This window comes from Prionailurus bengalensis, chromosome C2, assembly GCF_016509475.1.
Source record: "Prionailurus bengalensis isolate Pbe53 chromosome C2, Fcat_Pben_1.1_paternal_pri, whole genome shotgun sequence".
In the NCBI taxonomy this organism is placed as follows: Eukaryota; Metazoa; Chordata; class Mammalia; order Carnivora; family Felidae; genus Prionailurus; species Prionailurus bengalensis.
In genome coordinates this window covers 78,718,467-78,735,793 of record NC_057350.1, presented here as the reverse complement: position 1 = coordinate 78,735,793, position 17,327 = coordinate 78,718,467, and the positions used below count along the sequence as shown (strand labels likewise).

The following is a 17,327-nucleotide window of genomic DNA, read 5'->3' as shown; positions in this document are numbered from 1 at the left end:
CTGCAGTTATGCACAGTCTAAGAATGGTTAGTTTTACATCCTGTCCTTAAAATGGACAACTGTTTTTTGTTTTTTGTTTTTTGTTTTTTTTTAAGATCTAGAATGGTATGCTTTCATTGAATGTAAGTTTTAGATAAAAATTCCAGACAGAAATCTGAGGGACTCAGATTTACATGCAATCGGAATGAAAGATAAGTAAGCAAGCGGGTTCTCAAGCCAGATTTACCGGTTTCTCATTCGGGCTGTGTCCCTTACTACCTTGAGCAAGTTACTTAATCTTGCGGGGCTTCGGTTTCCTCATCTATAAGTTATGTATAAAACATGGGATGATAATGCCACCTAGCTCATGAGGATTAAATGAATGAGCAGAACTTGAAGACTCTAAAAAACATAGGTAAGGACTCAGAAAGATTATTCGTAGTAGAAGTAGTAGCTACTATTCTTTTTGTAGACAGGATTGGATATGGATGCTCCATACGTTTCAGACTTTTAAAACATTTGAATGGTCACTGTTTATTGAAACGGCTGTGTCTTCAGTTTCACATCATGGTAAACAAAGCTATCCTCTGTTATACAATGATAATCACATTTAATCACTCCAGCTGATCGAAGTCATGATTTCTGATATGTCCTACACAGATATATTACAAAAAATATTTTTAAATACCTTAAACTCATTTTAAAAACCAATGAAACATTATCGATGATCTTCTAAAATCACCATGGTATGCTTTCCATATAAGTGACCTAACCTTCACTGAAAATTTTCATTACTATGTACTCTCTTCCTTCCACGTTACCACTTCTGCTAAATAAAGCTATCAAAATAGTGATTGTGAGAGGCTGAAAATGTCCTCAAACATATTTTTTCCAACTTTGAAAAAATTGGAACTCTGTATATTTTTCCTTAATATCCGCATCTAGAAGTGATTGAATTTAGAATTATGCCTTTCTGCTAAGCCCCATGCCGCCTTGGTATGTTGATGGTGACAAAGCCCTTTGAAGAATTTAGATGCTTGTGATTATAATTTTGCTCATTTGTCATTACTGAAAAGGAGTACTGACTGAAATAAGAACCTGAAGTTTATTTTTTCTTGGTTGAGCTCTCCTCAGTGTGCATTCAGTAAATTTAGGCAGAGTTTTAACCTCAACATGGTCCACCACCTGGATTTGCAAATGCTGTTGTCCAGTGTTTTTCGACATCGCTGTCCACCTGATCAGCCAACTGTGTAGTTATTCATCTCACCTGAGGTTGTCTGGCATTGGCTTTTAGGGAGCTCTTTCCTGAGTTACGGAATCTCGGGCCTCAAAGGAATCTCGGCACTTTGTGTCAGACCATAAAGCATTCTAGTAAACTCTCTGCCTGCTGCCAGAAGTTCCTGTGCGCTTAGGTGCTTTATTCTTACAGGCTGTTTATTGTAAGGTATGAGTACACTTTACCTCGAAGCATGTGCTTTGGGGGATCATTTGGAAGATAAAAGAAGCGAAATATTTTACAAGGAACAAAATCTGGTCTTGAGAAAAATCAGATGCTGAATATATTCTTAAGGTTGAAAGATGGTACTTCAACTTGACGTTGTTATACAAATATCTTCTTGGCCGTGAATGGAGCATTTTAACTCAGTTGTGTTCAATTCTAGCATAAAACAAGCCATCATTCTTTCAGGTGAGGCAGGCAATAGAAAACTAAAAAATGACAAGCATTTCTCCCTATGGCAGTGCTTGTTGAAAAGTCACCATCCTGCTGATATTTGGGGATGAAATGTAGAACTGTCTACTAGAGCATATTCGAATGAATGCTTTGTAAAGCCAGGGTCACAAGGAAAACTGCTTTCTTTTCCCAGGAGGGGCTTTAGAATGTTCACAAGAGCTCCTTCAGGAAACCCAAGGTGAAAGGTTTAATCAGCTGAGGAAAGTGTATGCATGCTGCTGATTTCTAGGCTTGGCTTGGTAAATCTGGATAAATAAAAAAGCAGGTTATCTCATGTTTTGAAAGTAATCTCATGGCACTTTAATATAGCTTTGTGGAGGAATGTGGTCATCCATCAGAATGCTAGAATTGAGGCACCTTTTATGTTTGATCATGAGATTCAGTCTCCTTGTAGGAAACTAAGGTCCAGGTGGTTCATGTACCTTGCACAGAGTTTTCAGCACATTAGTGGCAGTGTTGGGACTTAGACCCCACATCAGCAAGTCTAGGTTCCAAGTTCTGTTCCATTACTAGGATCCATTCAGGAATGGTAAGTGCTAAAGAGTATTCAATTCCCTTCCCTAGCCTTGTCTAATAATCAGTCAAAGATTATAAATATCATTTCTTCCAAATGAAATTTGGGCAACTTATTGTTTCCTGTGACAAGGAAACATTTAAAAATTTGTTTAATGTTTACTTATTTTTGAGAGACAGAGAGAGAGAGAAAACGAGTCGGGGTGGGGCAGAGAGAAAAGGAGACAAAATCCAAAGCAGGCTCCAGGCTCTGAGCTGTCAGCACAGAGCCCGATGTGGGGCTTGAACCCATGAGCCGTGAGATCATGACCCGAGCTGAAGTCAGAGGCTTAACTGACTGAGCCACCCAAGCACTCCTCAATGGAAGTAAATTAATTTCGATTACATATCCTGACAGCAACCTCTCCTATTCCTGATTTGGCTTTCATTCCTTTTCTTCTTATTTTTTGAATTAACCTCTGGCCATAGACTGTTAGCTCTTGTTGCCATGCTGCCATAAATTAGCTATTACGGACGGTAATGTCTAGTAAATAGAACTTATAACTTGTCTCTTATAAATTGGAGGAGAAAGTTTTCAGAAACACAAATTATGTCTAAGTCCCTCTTTCCATTGCACTGGTCAAATGACTTGATGGGGATCCTTTTTTTTTTTTTGATGCTAAATTCTTTTATAGGAAAATACTTATTACATTGTCAACTTTAAGTATAAACCCAGGTATTCAATATTGAGTTTTATTTACAGTGATATATACTGACACAGTATTACTGAGCAGATGAGAAAAAAATTTAGGTTCATATTATTTTCAGAGTTTAAGATCATTTAACAGTGTAACCCGGGGGGGGGGGGGAAATAGATGAAACTAAATAGGGATTGCATTTATAGGGCACTCTTACAGCAGTGTCCACTCAGGAAAAAAAAATCTAATCTTCTGTATTTTAATTCTTAAAATTTTTTTTCAACGTTTTTAATTTATTTTTGGGACAGAGAGAAACAGAGCATGAATGGGGGAGGGGCAGAGAGAGAGGGAGACACAGAATCGGAAACAGGCTCCAGGCTCTGAGCTGTCAGCACAGAGCCTGACGCGGGGCTCGAACTCACGGACCGCGAGATGGTGACCTGGCTGAAGTCGGACGCTTAACTGACTGCGCCACCCAGGCGCCCCTTCTGTATTTTAATTCTAATAATCCATCCAAATTGAAGTTTAGTGAAGAAACAAATCAGAGCCTATAGATGGCTATGAGAATGTGAAGGGTATGAGAGAGGAGAAAAACAAGAAAATACTTTTAACTGTATTTGGTAATACTACTTATCTAAACTTACTCTTTCCTAATGGTAAAAGCAAGCAGTTTAAGATTCAGCCCCTGGGTATCCCTACACTAATCATGATAGCTCCATGTTTCAGAACACCCCCAATTTGTTCTGTGATTACCAGGAGTATAAGTCTCTGTGACCAAGGTGTGTTTCATCCTTTCTGCGGTCAGATCAACTAGTGTGTGATGAAACTGAATATATTCTAGTTACAGATGCTGGTAAAAAACCTAGGGTCCAGGTGGTGAGTCTTCTGTTTCAAAGTTATTTTATAGGAAATGATGCATCTGTTTGAATTCAGAGGAAATCAGTTGTTTTCAGGCTTACAGTAGACTTCAGACAAGTTGTGTTCATTTTGCCTTTCAGGTTTTGTGGAAACAAGGCTGTCTCCTCTTTCAGACATGATAGGGTAGATATGTGACATTTTTTATTCATTCATTCATGCATGCATGCATTCATTCATTCATCGAGTGTCTATAGAATATATTAAGTTTATTTCAAAATCAAGATGCCTCACGGTTTAGAAAGGGACAATCTAGTTTCTATTTCATTTCAAATATGCTAATAGTTTTTATTACATCAGACACATGGGACATAGACGACCCCATACAGTTCTTCTAAGGGCAGTTTTTTGACTAATGTGCAAGTGCCGTGTTCTAACTTTTCACACTCTTTTACTGGTCACTGTAAATAGGCATTACATGAACATCCAAGAATAACACAAGATCCCCACCCCCTATATTCATGGAATTATAGTAAAGAAGGGGCACAGGCATTGCTCCATTCATCCCATCAGCTTCCCTTTGTGGAAAATAAGGTATAAATATTGTTCTCATTAACCTGGTACAGAGCTAGCTTCATGGGCATACAAGGTATGTAGTAGCAAAGGGTGCTGTGCTTTGTTTAATGCTCTGCTATCACCATTTTTTTATGTTTATTTATTTTTTTTATTTTATTTTGAGAGAGAGAGACAGAGAGGGAATGGGGCAGGGGTCGGGGGGGGGGAGTGCAGAGAGAAAGAGAATACCAAGCAGTCTCGGGACTGACAGTGGGGCTCGAACTCAGGAACCATGAGATTGTGACCTGAGCTGAAATCAAGAGTCAGACTCCTAACCAACTGAGCTAGCCAGGTGCACCACCATTTTGAAACTTAATAATTTATGAACAAGAGGGCCTGTATTTTCATTTTGCACTGAGTCATGCAAATTATTTTGCTGATCTGGCCTATGGAGGACTTGTTCTTCTTGGCAATGTTGATCTGCCCCTCAGCCTCCAATGCTGCTCTGTCCACATGTCCACTCTCTTGTCAAATCAAAGAGGCAAATAAGAAACTTCTCTCGTTGTTGTTAACTAAATGCTTTTTAAATTAACTTCAAAAGGACTGTTTCCCATGGCAGGCTTATGACATCGATTTTTAATAAAGTTAAGCAAAGTATCCAAGTAGATTTCCTTTCATGGAATTCTTTGGGTTTGTTCTTGTTTGTATTTTCGGCTAATTAATTTAAAGTTAGTAGTGCTGGTTTTGTACTTTAGATTTTTTTTAAGACAATTGAGTATACTACTTGGTTATGTTTCTTTAAAGTAACATTTAAGAAAGGTTTGCATTGAAATGTGTTTTTCCATTTTTATCTTCGATAGTGAGCAGCTCTTTGTCTAAACCTAAGAATTCCAGCTTTATGATGCATAAAGAAACCTAGGCAGTGGAGGCACACTCTGTTGTTATTAAGTAAAATTTTTCACCTAAACTGATTGGAATTAAAAATGATGGGATTTCAAAGCCCAACCATCAGCACCCACAGTGCTGTTAATAACTGGGAATAAGGCTTCTGTTTCTTTAGAACAACCCATTATGTTCAGCCTCACCACAGTCCCAGGGGTCTCCTAGGTGCCTCTGAGGTGAATGCATTTTCCCTTTCTCTTAAGTCCTTAGAGAAGTGCTGAGTGTTTGCTCACTGGCTTTTAAAGCTGGTCCCAAAACTTTTCTCTTTACATATATTGAAAAAAAAAAAAAAGAGTTTTCAAAGGGCTATGTTTCTTTGTTCTCATCCAAGCCCACAATTAGCTGAAGTTCCAATTCTGCATAGCTGGAAGGAGGAGGGAAGGGTGGCTCAACAGGCATTTTACTGCCTGTGAGAAAGTGCTCGGCCCAGTTTCTTTGTCCTTTATGTCAGGGCCCGCCGCTTCCCTAATTGTACTGCTGTAGGGAAGCACGTGCCTCTGGAAGCATTATCTGATTCCTCCCGGACGTTCAGGAGGGCTTTGCATGCTGACCCTTAACTTGAACACAAATAATATCTTTTCAATCCCATTCCTCCTCTGCTGCTGCAGGCTTGGATGCCTGGGGACTTTGAATTCAGCCTGGGGGTGGGGGGGTGGACGCTTTGTGGGGCCTCGGGGTTTTATTTTCTTCTCCCCTCCTCATCTCACCTGCAGTCCTGCCTCACCTGTCAAGAGGGGAGAGCTGAAGATGGAAAGAAGGAGGGGGGGGGATAGGAGCTGCTGAAGTCAGAGGGGAGAGGAGGCAAGACAAACAGCTGCTCTTGTCAGCATGGGGATAAGTGTCAAGAGATTAATAGTTATTTGAAGAGCAAATGGGGACGTGGCATTCGGCAGTGGAATGTGAAAGTATAAATGTAATGGAATGGGCATGCGGCCTTTAACATTTAGACAGATGCTCTCTGGACTGAAGGGAATGGCAGAGTTCTTCGCTTCTCCCCCCGCCATGTGAAATACCAAAAGTTTGGTTAAATAATTTAGTTTCATTAACATTTTTGTCAAGCGTCTATTGCTTTTGTAAGTTTGTTCTTCTCCATCGTTTTACTGGGGCTAGGACTCTCAGAGTTCTTTTTCCAGGGAGGAGCCAGTTTCCTGGGTGCCCACAAGACTGTTTTTTCTCTTCTTGCTTTTGCTTGGTTTCCCCTTCACTCCCTTGAAGAAACAATGAGATTAACCTGTATAAGCAAACCTGTCCCATACAGTGGTTGCCCCTTCTGGAAATGTGTCCAGTTTGACTCAAGTTTAGGAATGACTTGAATTATCTCCTCAGGCTGACAGGTGTGATGGTGCTGGGCAGGGCTCTAGACTCAGAGTCAGAAGATTTGGTTTCATAATTCCCACTCTTTGCTTATTAGCTGATGCTTGAGCAAATCACTCCCCCTCTCCGATAGTAATACTTTTTTTTTGCAGATTAAATGAAAAGTTAATCCATTCTTTCCGTACATGCAGATTTAATGAAAAGTTAATTCATTCTTTCCATACACCATGCACAGAATGCCTACTGTAACCATTTGCACAGAAGGCATAAAACATTAGGCAGCGGAGTTACCCGAACTAATGTGCGCCTCAATTACATCAAATATAGAATGTTTATTATAACTAAGTGATATTTCTCTTACACATGTTCTACTCTGGCAAAGAACAAACTGCTGCAAAGAAAATGAAAGAACAGAGGAAAAATTAGGCTGTGTTTGGATGGTATACTAGCGTGTTACTTTTAAAAACATATAGGTGACTCACCCTTACCTTGCTACCGATGCTTCGCCAGTCTTGATGAACTGAGACCTTGGTCGGGGCTTGGGGGGCACTCTTGGTACCCTGGGACAGAATTTAGATAATAAGACTACAAGGAAATTTGGAGAACATCTGCTTTTGTTCCATCTGCAGGAATTTGATGCTCACATCCCTTTTATAACATATCTATCCAGTGATCATTCTCATTCTGAATAACATGGCAGGAGGGGGGGAAAGTAGCATGTGGTATTCATTTATTTTAAAGATATTCTATACAGCTACTAAACACTGGACATTTCTGCCCAGTTTGTTAATGAGCACGCGTTCCACATTTTCTTTAATTCAAATATAGTTGCCACACAATGTTACATTCATTTCAGGGGTACGATATGGTGATGTCAAGTCTATACCTTATGCTATGCCCACCACACATGCAGCCACCGTCTGTCACCATACAATGCTACCTCAGTATCATTGTATATATTCTACTTTTAGTTGCTCTTCAGGAGACCACAGTCTCCCAAGGCTGCACCCTTACAAGGCACGCACAGGCCTCAGACTTCCCTTGCTGTTTCCGTGTATCGCAAATTGGTCCCTTTACTTGAAATATGAAGTTTCATAGACCCACGGTGGATTTCTGGACAACGCATGCACCAAATGACGCCTTTTTGGAGCAATGATGGGCAGCTGAAATGGCTAACTCTGGGGTTTCTGGGTGTCCTGCAGCCACAGTACACGAACCTGGGGCTCCTGAACAGCATGGACCAGCAGATTCAGAACGGCTCCTCGTCCACCAGCCCCTACAACACAGACCATGCGCAGAACAGCGTCACGGCACCGTCGCCCTACGCGCAGCCCAGCTCCACCTTCGATGCCCTGTCGCCTTCCCCCGCCATCCCTTCCAACACCGACTACCCGGGCCCGCACAGCTTCGACGTGTCTTTCCAGCAGTCTAGCACCGCCAAGTCGGCCACCTGGACGGTAAGAGCCCCGGGCACCTGTGTGCCCTTAAACCTGACCCCTGCCTCCAAGGGTGGTCTTCATTGCCATCCCCCTCCCCCGCAGGGACTTCTCAACTCTGTCAAGGCTTAGAGATTCATTTCACAGTTTCTCTCTGTCCTCCAAGGACATTTTGGTTTTAACTATTTAACACTGAACCAGAGAAAGAAAAAGTGCCATTGAGTGGGCAAAGCCCTGATCTGGGGACCAAAGTCCTGTGTTCTGGCTGGCACGTAGTATTTTCAGCAAATCTGTTCTCCCCCTCCCGGCTGTCAGGGGTCCTTGGTGTAAAAGTTTTTGGAAAGCTATAAAGCAGTATGCCAACAAGAAATATCATAGTCGTAGGATGTGTATTTGCATTTACCAGAATGTAGGATAGTTACCAGTCTCCTTATTTTAAAGAAGTAAATGCCATATTAATATGTGGTTAAAAAATAAAATCACAGGCATGGGGTAATAAGAAATATAAATTTCATTTATTAAGGAAGGGCTAAATTTGTTTATACGTGTAGGTTCTATAACACGAATCGTAACTTATTGATACAAATAGATTTATCACCTTTATAATTTTTCCCCCAAAGACGCTTCTAAAACTGTACATCAGAGTCCTGAATTAGTCCAAAGACATTATGATTAAAAATGTTGAAAAAAAGAACTTTACATATGTAACTTTTCCAAGAAAATATGGAAATATTTTCAAAAATTAAAAAGGTACAAGAATGTTTATTCTATTTCAAAGTTCATATTGTTAATGTATTATAAATAAGGTTTGTATATAAGAGAGGAGATGCACAAGGCTGGTTTTAATTGCTTGATCAAAGAATGGCCAATACCAAAGTGGCATGCATGTTTTTCAAACAACTTAATATTTGCATGGATTCTAAAAGCACTTCCAAATATCATCCTCTTATTGAAAAGTAGCTTTAGAATTGTTTTAACAGGTTTTTTTTTTCCTCTTTGGCAAATAGCTTTCTTTGGAAAGTGTTTTACTTCTATATTATAGCATCTAGTTCACTATTGCTTTAATCCAGCTGTATATGGTTCATAAAACAATCTACATTTATAAGACTACATCCCAATGTAATTTCACATGTGTTCCCTCATTTTGTCTTCACTTCTTTGTGAGCTAAGTAGGATGAGCTGTATACTTCCCATTTCACTAGTAAGGAAAGCTAAGAATGTGGAGGTTAAATGACATCCCTAAATGGACAGAGGCTTTTGTGTAACAGGACCTATTTCTGATTCTGACCTGCCCCACCAGATTGTGTTCTTTCTTTCTTTTTCGTTTTATCTAATTAATTTTTTTTCAAGGTTTATTCATTCTTTGAGAGAGAGAGAGAGCGAGTGTGAGTCGGGGAGGGGCAGAGAGACAGGGAGACACAGAATCTGAAGCAGGCTCCAGGCTCTGAGCTGTCAGCACAGAGCCTGATTCGGGGCTTAAACTCAGGAACCCTGAGATTGTGACTTGAGCTGAAGTTGGACACTTAACTGACTGAGCCACCCAGGCACCCCTCTTTCTTTCTTTTTCTACCGTTCCACATAAGGATGTTCAACACTTGCCTAAAATTTTATTTTAGTGCTTTTCTTTCATGATTGGAGAAGCGGTTCTGTCATGGTTCATATTTCAAACATAAAGTCTAACTATGAGCCTACAATTTGATCTTTTTTCCATGTGTTACTCACCAACTGTGTTATAATCATGAGTGTCTTTTATATTAATAATCCTGGAGGTGGACACTAAAGGTGAGTAAACTTAGAGTTCATAGGCCTTAATAAATATTGGTTGATCAATCTAAGTAATACTTTGCTGAAGATCTGCCCGACTAACCATTTTATAAGTGGAGCATAATGTGCTTTAGAATAGGGGTTGCCGATTGGGTGTTCATAATCCCTGATCTCCAAGGCTAACAGTTTTTTGTTTGCATACCCAGGCCAAGCTCTGCTGTGTTAGGAATAAGCACATCTGAAGGGATGATGGGCATATGGAGACCACTTAATGATTGCTCACTTCCCTTCTAAAATGGTTTAAAAACCATGGTGATAGATCTTGTTGCAAGTGGAACATTAAATCAGCCACCCTTCGCCTCCTGTATCACCTCCCATACAGAAGTCTTAAGGTTTATTTTTTTTAGATTCAACACAATTCTGAACCATCAAAGCCCCTCTCTAGGACAAGTAAATTGTCACACACACGCACACACACACACACACACGCACACACACACACACACACACAAGGTTGGGGATGTATGCCTAAGTGGCAGGTTAAAAAGAAAATAAAATGTCTTGTGGAGTATACTGGTAAAATTTCCTTAGGTGGGACAACAGTGAGGTCTGTACCCTGAATAAAGGGGTAGGCATTGCTGTTAAGGGAAAGGTCACTCTTTGGGGGGCAGAAAACCTGGATTCTAGACATGATCATCTTTGTGACTTTAGCCAAGTCACTTGGTCTTTCTTGCGTTCGATCTGTGTCTCTGATGAGGAAAAAGAGGAGTCTGGTAAAATTTGTTTTCTTTTCTTCTGGTGTGCTAGTGTTAATAATCAACATAGGACACTTCTAGAAGGACTTAGGTTCTTATTAGGTGTTTTGCCTGCCATTTAGTGAGTGGCCTGGGTTAAGCTCTTTTGCCTCTCTTGGATCTTGGTTCATTTGTCTACAGTCTGCCCTATAGATTTTACAGAACCATATAGAATTTTACAGGTTGTATAGAATAGGTTGAATTAGATGTCCATTCTCCCCTACTGGTGTAGCGTGTGGTGTCTAGAGTTTTCCTAAGTAGTACTTTCTTGTTCATCATCAGTTTTATTTTAGGCCCAGTTGCATTTCTTCTAAATTTAGGGCACTTGAACCCTTATCTGAGTAGTAGTTGAAATCACTTGAAAAGACCTCAGATCTATCCACAGACACCAGTATCTTGTACATAGCAGCATCTGAGTCTCTAAGCCAAATTATATATCCCCGCACTTATACATTGACCTCACTTTTGTTTGTTTGTTTGTTTGTTTGTTTTTCAAAGATCATTTATTTATTTTGAGGGCGGGGGAGAGAGAGAGAGCGAGAGAGAGCATGAGTGTGCAGGGGAGGGACAGAGAATGAGCGAGAGAGAGAGAGAGAGAGAGAGAGAGAATCCCAAACAGACCGAGCACTGTCAGCATGACGGCAGAGCTATCATGAGCCGTGAGATCCTGATCTGAGCCAAAACCAAGAGTCGGACGCTTAAAGGTCTGAGCCACCCAGGTGCCCCCATAGACCTCACATTTTAAAAAGTATTGTCCCATACATTTATTTTAGTTGAGCCTCACAACTGAGGCTGTTAGCCCCACTTTTATAAATGAGGAAACTTAGAGAAGTCAAGGTTCCAAGGCTTATCACCTGTCGAGGAGGGAAAGGAACTCAGGACCCCTCACTCCCAGTTCAAGTCTGTCTGCCATCCTGTCTAGACTGTCTTTCCCCTGATTGATAGAAGGAGACATACAGGGACACACAGGCCCTGTGTAGTATGGTGCTAAAGACCAAGTGATGGAGGGATTTTTATTTTATTTTATTTATTTTATTATTTTTTTAATATGAAATTTATTGTCAAATTGGTTTCCATACAACATCCATTGCTCATCCCAAAAGGTGGATGGAGGGTTTTTTAAATGTCCTATTACACAACACCTATTTCTTAGGCATATGTGCATTTTAAAGCAACTTTCAAAATAAAACACTATAATTTAAAACCGTGCACAAACGGGAAGCAGCAGAAGCAGCTGTCATTAGGAAGAGCCACACTTACTACATGGTATTCTGGTAATTCTGTAATAAAAACTGTTTAGTACCATTTTATCACTTGTCATTGTCCTTTTGTGTTTTCTCTTTTCATTCTGATTTTACGCATAATCACTGCCAAAACACAATGAATACATTTAAAGTGTATATGCATATTTCCTTTGGTTTCTCTATTTTTTTTAATGTTTATTTATTTTTGAGAGAGAAACAGAGACAGAATGTGAATGGGGAAGGAGCCGAGAGAGAGGGAGACAGAATCCGAAGCAGGCTCCAGGCTCTGAGCTGTCAGCACAGAGCCCGACCCAGGGCTCAAACTCAGGAACTGGGAGATCATGACCTGAGCCAAAGCCAGACACTTAACCAACTGAGCCACCAAAGCACCCCTCTATTTTTTACATAACAAATACAGTTGTGTGTCCAGTTCCATAAAAATATGGTATTTATTTTAAACTTCTTCCACTGAAATAAAATGAAGTGTGATAACATTTTCCATATTCTCTGTTTCACAGACACACACACACACACACACACACACACACACACACACACACACGTATTCAAACCCAAGCAGTACTGAATTCAGGATTTACTTTCAGACTCTTTGCTTATTTCTATAATATAATTGCTACTGCTAAGAGAGGCCTACCACTTATTATATTAAGGTGCTACTCCAGTATTATAGCTAGGAATCATTAGCTATAAGACAGTTGACAGAATGGTGTTTTAGAAATGGCAGGAAACTTAGGTACAGATTTCAATTCTGAAATTTCCTAGCAGCCTAAGCGACCTGCCCAAAGAATCCAATCTCTTTAAAACTCGCTTTTTCATGTCTGCAAGTGGCCATGTTAATACATCCCTTATTATGAGAATTGCATGATCTGTCTAGAGCACTGATCAGCGCCTGACTGGCCATAGGCATATAAATGTTTATGAATCTGAATTTTGATCCCTTTGTTTCATGAGTTTATTACAGTTTTGTGAAGGTTCACTCGTACAACAAATAATAATTTGAAAGGACGCAGAGCAGAATGTTTCTACTTTTTTGGCTTTCCTTAGTGCTTTCAGGCATGCATACATACTCTAGCCCCAAGGGACTGTGATACTATCCACTATCCAAATATATGAATAGATGCTAGAGAATGATTACAGGCCGCCCCATACGCAGACTTCTGCAGGGTGGCTGTGCTATTTTCCTATGCCTGCCCAAGCCAATGCAGCCTCCTTGCCTGCACAAGGCAGGACCCTCTCCATATTTTAAGAACCTGTTGACTTCAGCATTTATTTTTCATTGTTAATCTGTCACTTCATTTATGGGGATGCCTTTTGTAGTCACCATGGTAAATAAAACACAACAGTGGATTTCACTTATCAAAGAGTCAACATATTGATTTGCGATGGCAGAGTACTGAGAGCCTACACGCTCGCCAGTGGGGGACTTTCAACAAATTGGGGCAAATCCATATAACGAATTACTCTGGGGCCATTAGAAAGAATCATATGTACTGACCTGGAATGCTTTTGGAATTGGTGGGGAGGCAGAGATCAGCTTTCTGTGGCACCTACCTGAGAACCGAGAGGTCTGATCAGAACACCACTTCTGGGGGCAGAGTGTTTTCTTTCCCTGGACTCCAGTGACCAGGCCTCTTTGTGAATATAGGTCAGTCTGTCTCGATTATAAGCCTCGCGCACCTTCCTCAGTTTGAGAGCTGTTTTCTCATAACCCATGGCACACAGTATTATCTGTGTGCAAACACTGTGAAAACCTCAGGTTAGTGTTTTCTGTTGTGCTTAGTCTGAGGTAATGACCTGGCCTTTGGACATACAGTCATTTTTGCTCTTGTGACTTTCTCCCTTCATAGATTTCAAGGTCTTAGAGGTCAGGCATCCTGACCTGGTGCCCAGCACACTGTCCAGCATACAGTAGGCCCTTAATAAATATTATGAGACTTTGTTTTCTCTTCATGGTTAAAGGAAGCAATTATACTTCCAAGCAGTATCCCTCAGTTCTGACCTTGATTGTTAACTGTCTGTAAATTTGATGCTTTCTCCCTCCACCCATGATTTATAGAGAGCATTCTTCCTTTGCCTCTCCTAATCATGCCAGCCTCATGTCCTGTTCAGAGCTTTGAAGAATCTGACTTGAGCAAGTGGAGAGATTAGGGAGGTGGCATTTGAAAGGGGAACAGCCAGTTCCCCGGAGAGTTTCATTGATCCCAGCATATCAGTCTTGCAAAGCTCTCTCCCCTTGGCTTCACAGGCGAGCTGAGATGCATGCCTGTGGCCCACCCTCCCTGTCATCAGGTTACCTGTAATGTAAGACTTCCAGAATAAGGCTGCCAGCTTTGCAGAAATCTAATGCAAGCCAGCCCATTGCGTGGCCCTCTGGAATCTTGGGACTCTTAAGAATAGCCCATCAAAGGACATGATGTACAGACACACTTTTTCATGGTGAATATGGTTTATCAACTTCTTTTCACAAAGGAAACACTTTGGTCTTCAAAGTTTGAGCTTTAATTGGGACTTGAGCTGATCTCATAATTGAGTGGGTGTTAGACTTTATTGCTGAGGGATCGAAGTCAGTAGATGGATCCCGCCAGTGTTAGATTTGTTACCCATAACAAGGTTATTTTCACTTCTTGACATAGCTTTCCTGCAAATCTCCTTTTTGTGCCTCTCCCTCATGATGAGGAAAAAAAAGTGCCTTTTTGTGCCTCTCTCATGATGAGGAAAATAATAACATTGATCATATTCACCTGCTCTCCAGCTCTTCCTTAGCTTACCAAGTATTGAGGAAGACTCTCCTAAATAAAGAACTTGAAGATTCTTGGTGATGGTTTGTGTGTCATACTCAACCCTAGATTGGATTTAAAAATGAGTTTCCATTACAAGACATCCTGCAGGGGTATTGTCCCGAGTGCAGAGCAGAGTCACTTAATCAGCACGCTTGCCCTAATTTGTTTAGACTGACTCTAGATCAATGTATTTGTGATAAGCCAGTTTCACCTAATCTAATGTTTATGCCCCTCCCACACTATTCTGAGAGATTTGTTGAACACACTATAGTTTTTATTTAAAAATGAAAATTTTGGGGCGCCTGGGTGGCGCAGTCGGTTAAGCGTCCGACTTCGGCCAGGTCACGATCTTGCGGTCTGTGAGTTCGAGCCCCGCGTCGGGCTCTGGGCTGATGGCTCAGAGCCTGGAGACTGTTTCTGATTCTGTGTCTCCCTCTCTCTCTGCCCTTCCCCCGTTCATGCTCTGTCTCTCTCTGTCCCAAAAATAAATAAACGTCGGAAAAAAAAATTTTTAAATAAAAAAAAAATGAAAATTTTGGCATTGACTTATTATATCTAATATGAGAACTAACCACTAATTAAAAAGAAATAACTAGCAAATTTAAATAAAGCTGGCATTTCTTTTTCTATGACAGTTTCCTTTTTTTCTTCTGGTCCTTCCTTTCTTCCTCTTTCTCCTCCTTCTTTTCCTCCTTTACTGTGTTACCATTAGTCGTGGTCAGTTTCTCTTGTGTTTTTTGGGACTCGAGGGGCGCCTGGGTGACTCAGTCGGTTGAGCGTCTGATTCTTGATTTCTGCTCAGGTCATGATCTCGCAGTTTGTGGGTTTCAGCCCTAGGTCCTGCTTTGTGCTGACAGCGTGGAGCCTGCTTGGGATTCTCCCTCCATCCCTCTGTCTTCTCTGCCTCTTTCTCTCTCAAAATAAATAAATAAACTTAAAAAAATAAGATAAAATAAGAATGGGAATCCGATTATCAGGCCCTTTTGTTTAACATATCATTTGGACTAGAAACGGGCTACCCTAGAGATGGTATACCAAAATATCAGCCGGAATCAGATGATGAGAACAGGGATGGCAGCACATACAGTGGTAAGTGCTTTGCAACCCCAGCCTGTTGTCATGCGGGAAAGCCCATCTGGTGTTGAAAGAATAGTTTTTCAAGAACAGCTGGAAACCTGGGTTTGCATGTAATATCTCCAGATCTTTAAATGACAGTAATGATTTTATTTTTTAAAAAATTTATGAAACACTACAGACCAAAGAAACAATAGATATGCTGAATGTTATCCTTGCAATATATTAAACAGTGACCAGGGAAGATGGTGTGGAGTTTAAATAATATAACTGGAAACTAAAGCAAGCAAGTAAGGGAAAGATTACTAGTAAACATGTTTCACTCAGAAGTAAATAATTCTCTATCCCTTTAAAAACCTGTATAGATTAATCCCTTTGTACAATAAACTAAGCAACACGTTGTCATGGCAGAATTTTCTCAGTGTTTTTCATGCAATAAATGACTTTCACCTTCTCATAAAATAAAATTAAAATTTTAGTTTATAAAAAAAAATAATAGTATTCATTTTTGGTCTCTCATCTAAGGAAAAAGTTATTGTTTGGCTTTTGTTTTTATCATTAGAGAATTCATGGAACTCTATAACTTAACTCTCCAAAATTGGCCAAAATTGTAATCCTAAAACGGCAGTGAGATTTAAAGAGTTCCACATCAATTTTCTCAACTCACTAACTGATAGCTTATTTTTAACTGGCACATAGAGAGTGTGCCAGAACAAAAATCATGAGGTATAAACCGAGAATAATGTTATACAAAATTTTTAATGACTCAGAAGAAATGCAGTATATCGTTAAACTTGACAAAGATCCCTTAAAATCAGCCAGAATGGTGTGTGCATTTACTGAGGGAATGTTGCACTTGGTGCCTTCTCATATTTGAGTTCTGCATCTTCTCCCACTTGTATCCCCAATATCAGCCATTTCCGTAGTCATGCAATGGTTCCCGCCCCCTCTAATGGAGAAAGGAACATGTATTTTTCTCAGGAAAGGGGTTTAGTAATCAGCTCTCGTGTCATGAGTAAAAGCAACTGTGTGTAAAATAAATCCTTGTAGTTTTCTATCAACAGCAATTACTACATCTACTCAGGTCACCAGAACTGGAAGGTGACTTGAGATAACATAGCTTTATGCCCACCCATTTCCAATTTTTTAAGATTAAAGGGGAGTTTATTGTAAGAGAAAAATCTTAGACTCTTTGAAGCCCTGCAGACATTCTGTAGACATGGAATGGCTTTTAAAACAAGGGGTCCTGTAATTAAACACACGGAGGTCTAAAGGTAATGATCTTAGCAGCAGTCTCTTCTGTGGTTTTTAATAATGATGATGGCCCCATCATCAAGCTCCCCTCAGGTGAAATTTAAAAGAAAATCTGATAGTAGCCAGAGATGCTAGATCTCATTTATTGTGAGGTAAATCAGGGAGAGATTCTCACTTTACAAACAGAATGAACAATCTCATTCCACGTTGAATCTATAATGAAAACTCATGATTTCTTAGTGAAAACAAAAATTAAACGCCAGTATAATATGCTACCTTGTTAATGTATTACCAAGGTCTGCAGACTTGGAATGTAATTTCTAATTGTGATATGAGGAATAGTGAATTTTGAATTTCATCAGTCAAACAGTGGTTCCTTCATGGGCTAATCAT

At 40.2% G+C, this 17,327-nt stretch overlaps 1 protein-coding gene across 13 annotated transcripts in view; it reads left to right on the top strand.

Annotated features, from left to right (window-relative positions):
• Positions 1 to 17,327, top strand: part of TP63 (tumor protein p63) — a 230,023-nt gene that overhangs the window by 138,216 nt on the left and 74,480 nt on the right. For all 13 annotated transcript variants that reach the window (XM_043594594.1, XM_043594593.1, XM_043594597.1 and 10 more), the window contains one exon: positions 7,770 to 8,024. In XM_043594594.1, coding sequence (XP_043450529.1) covers positions 7,770 to 8,024 — 255 coding nt within the window. The remainder of the gene's footprint in view (positions 1 to 7,769; positions 8,025 to 17,327) is intronic.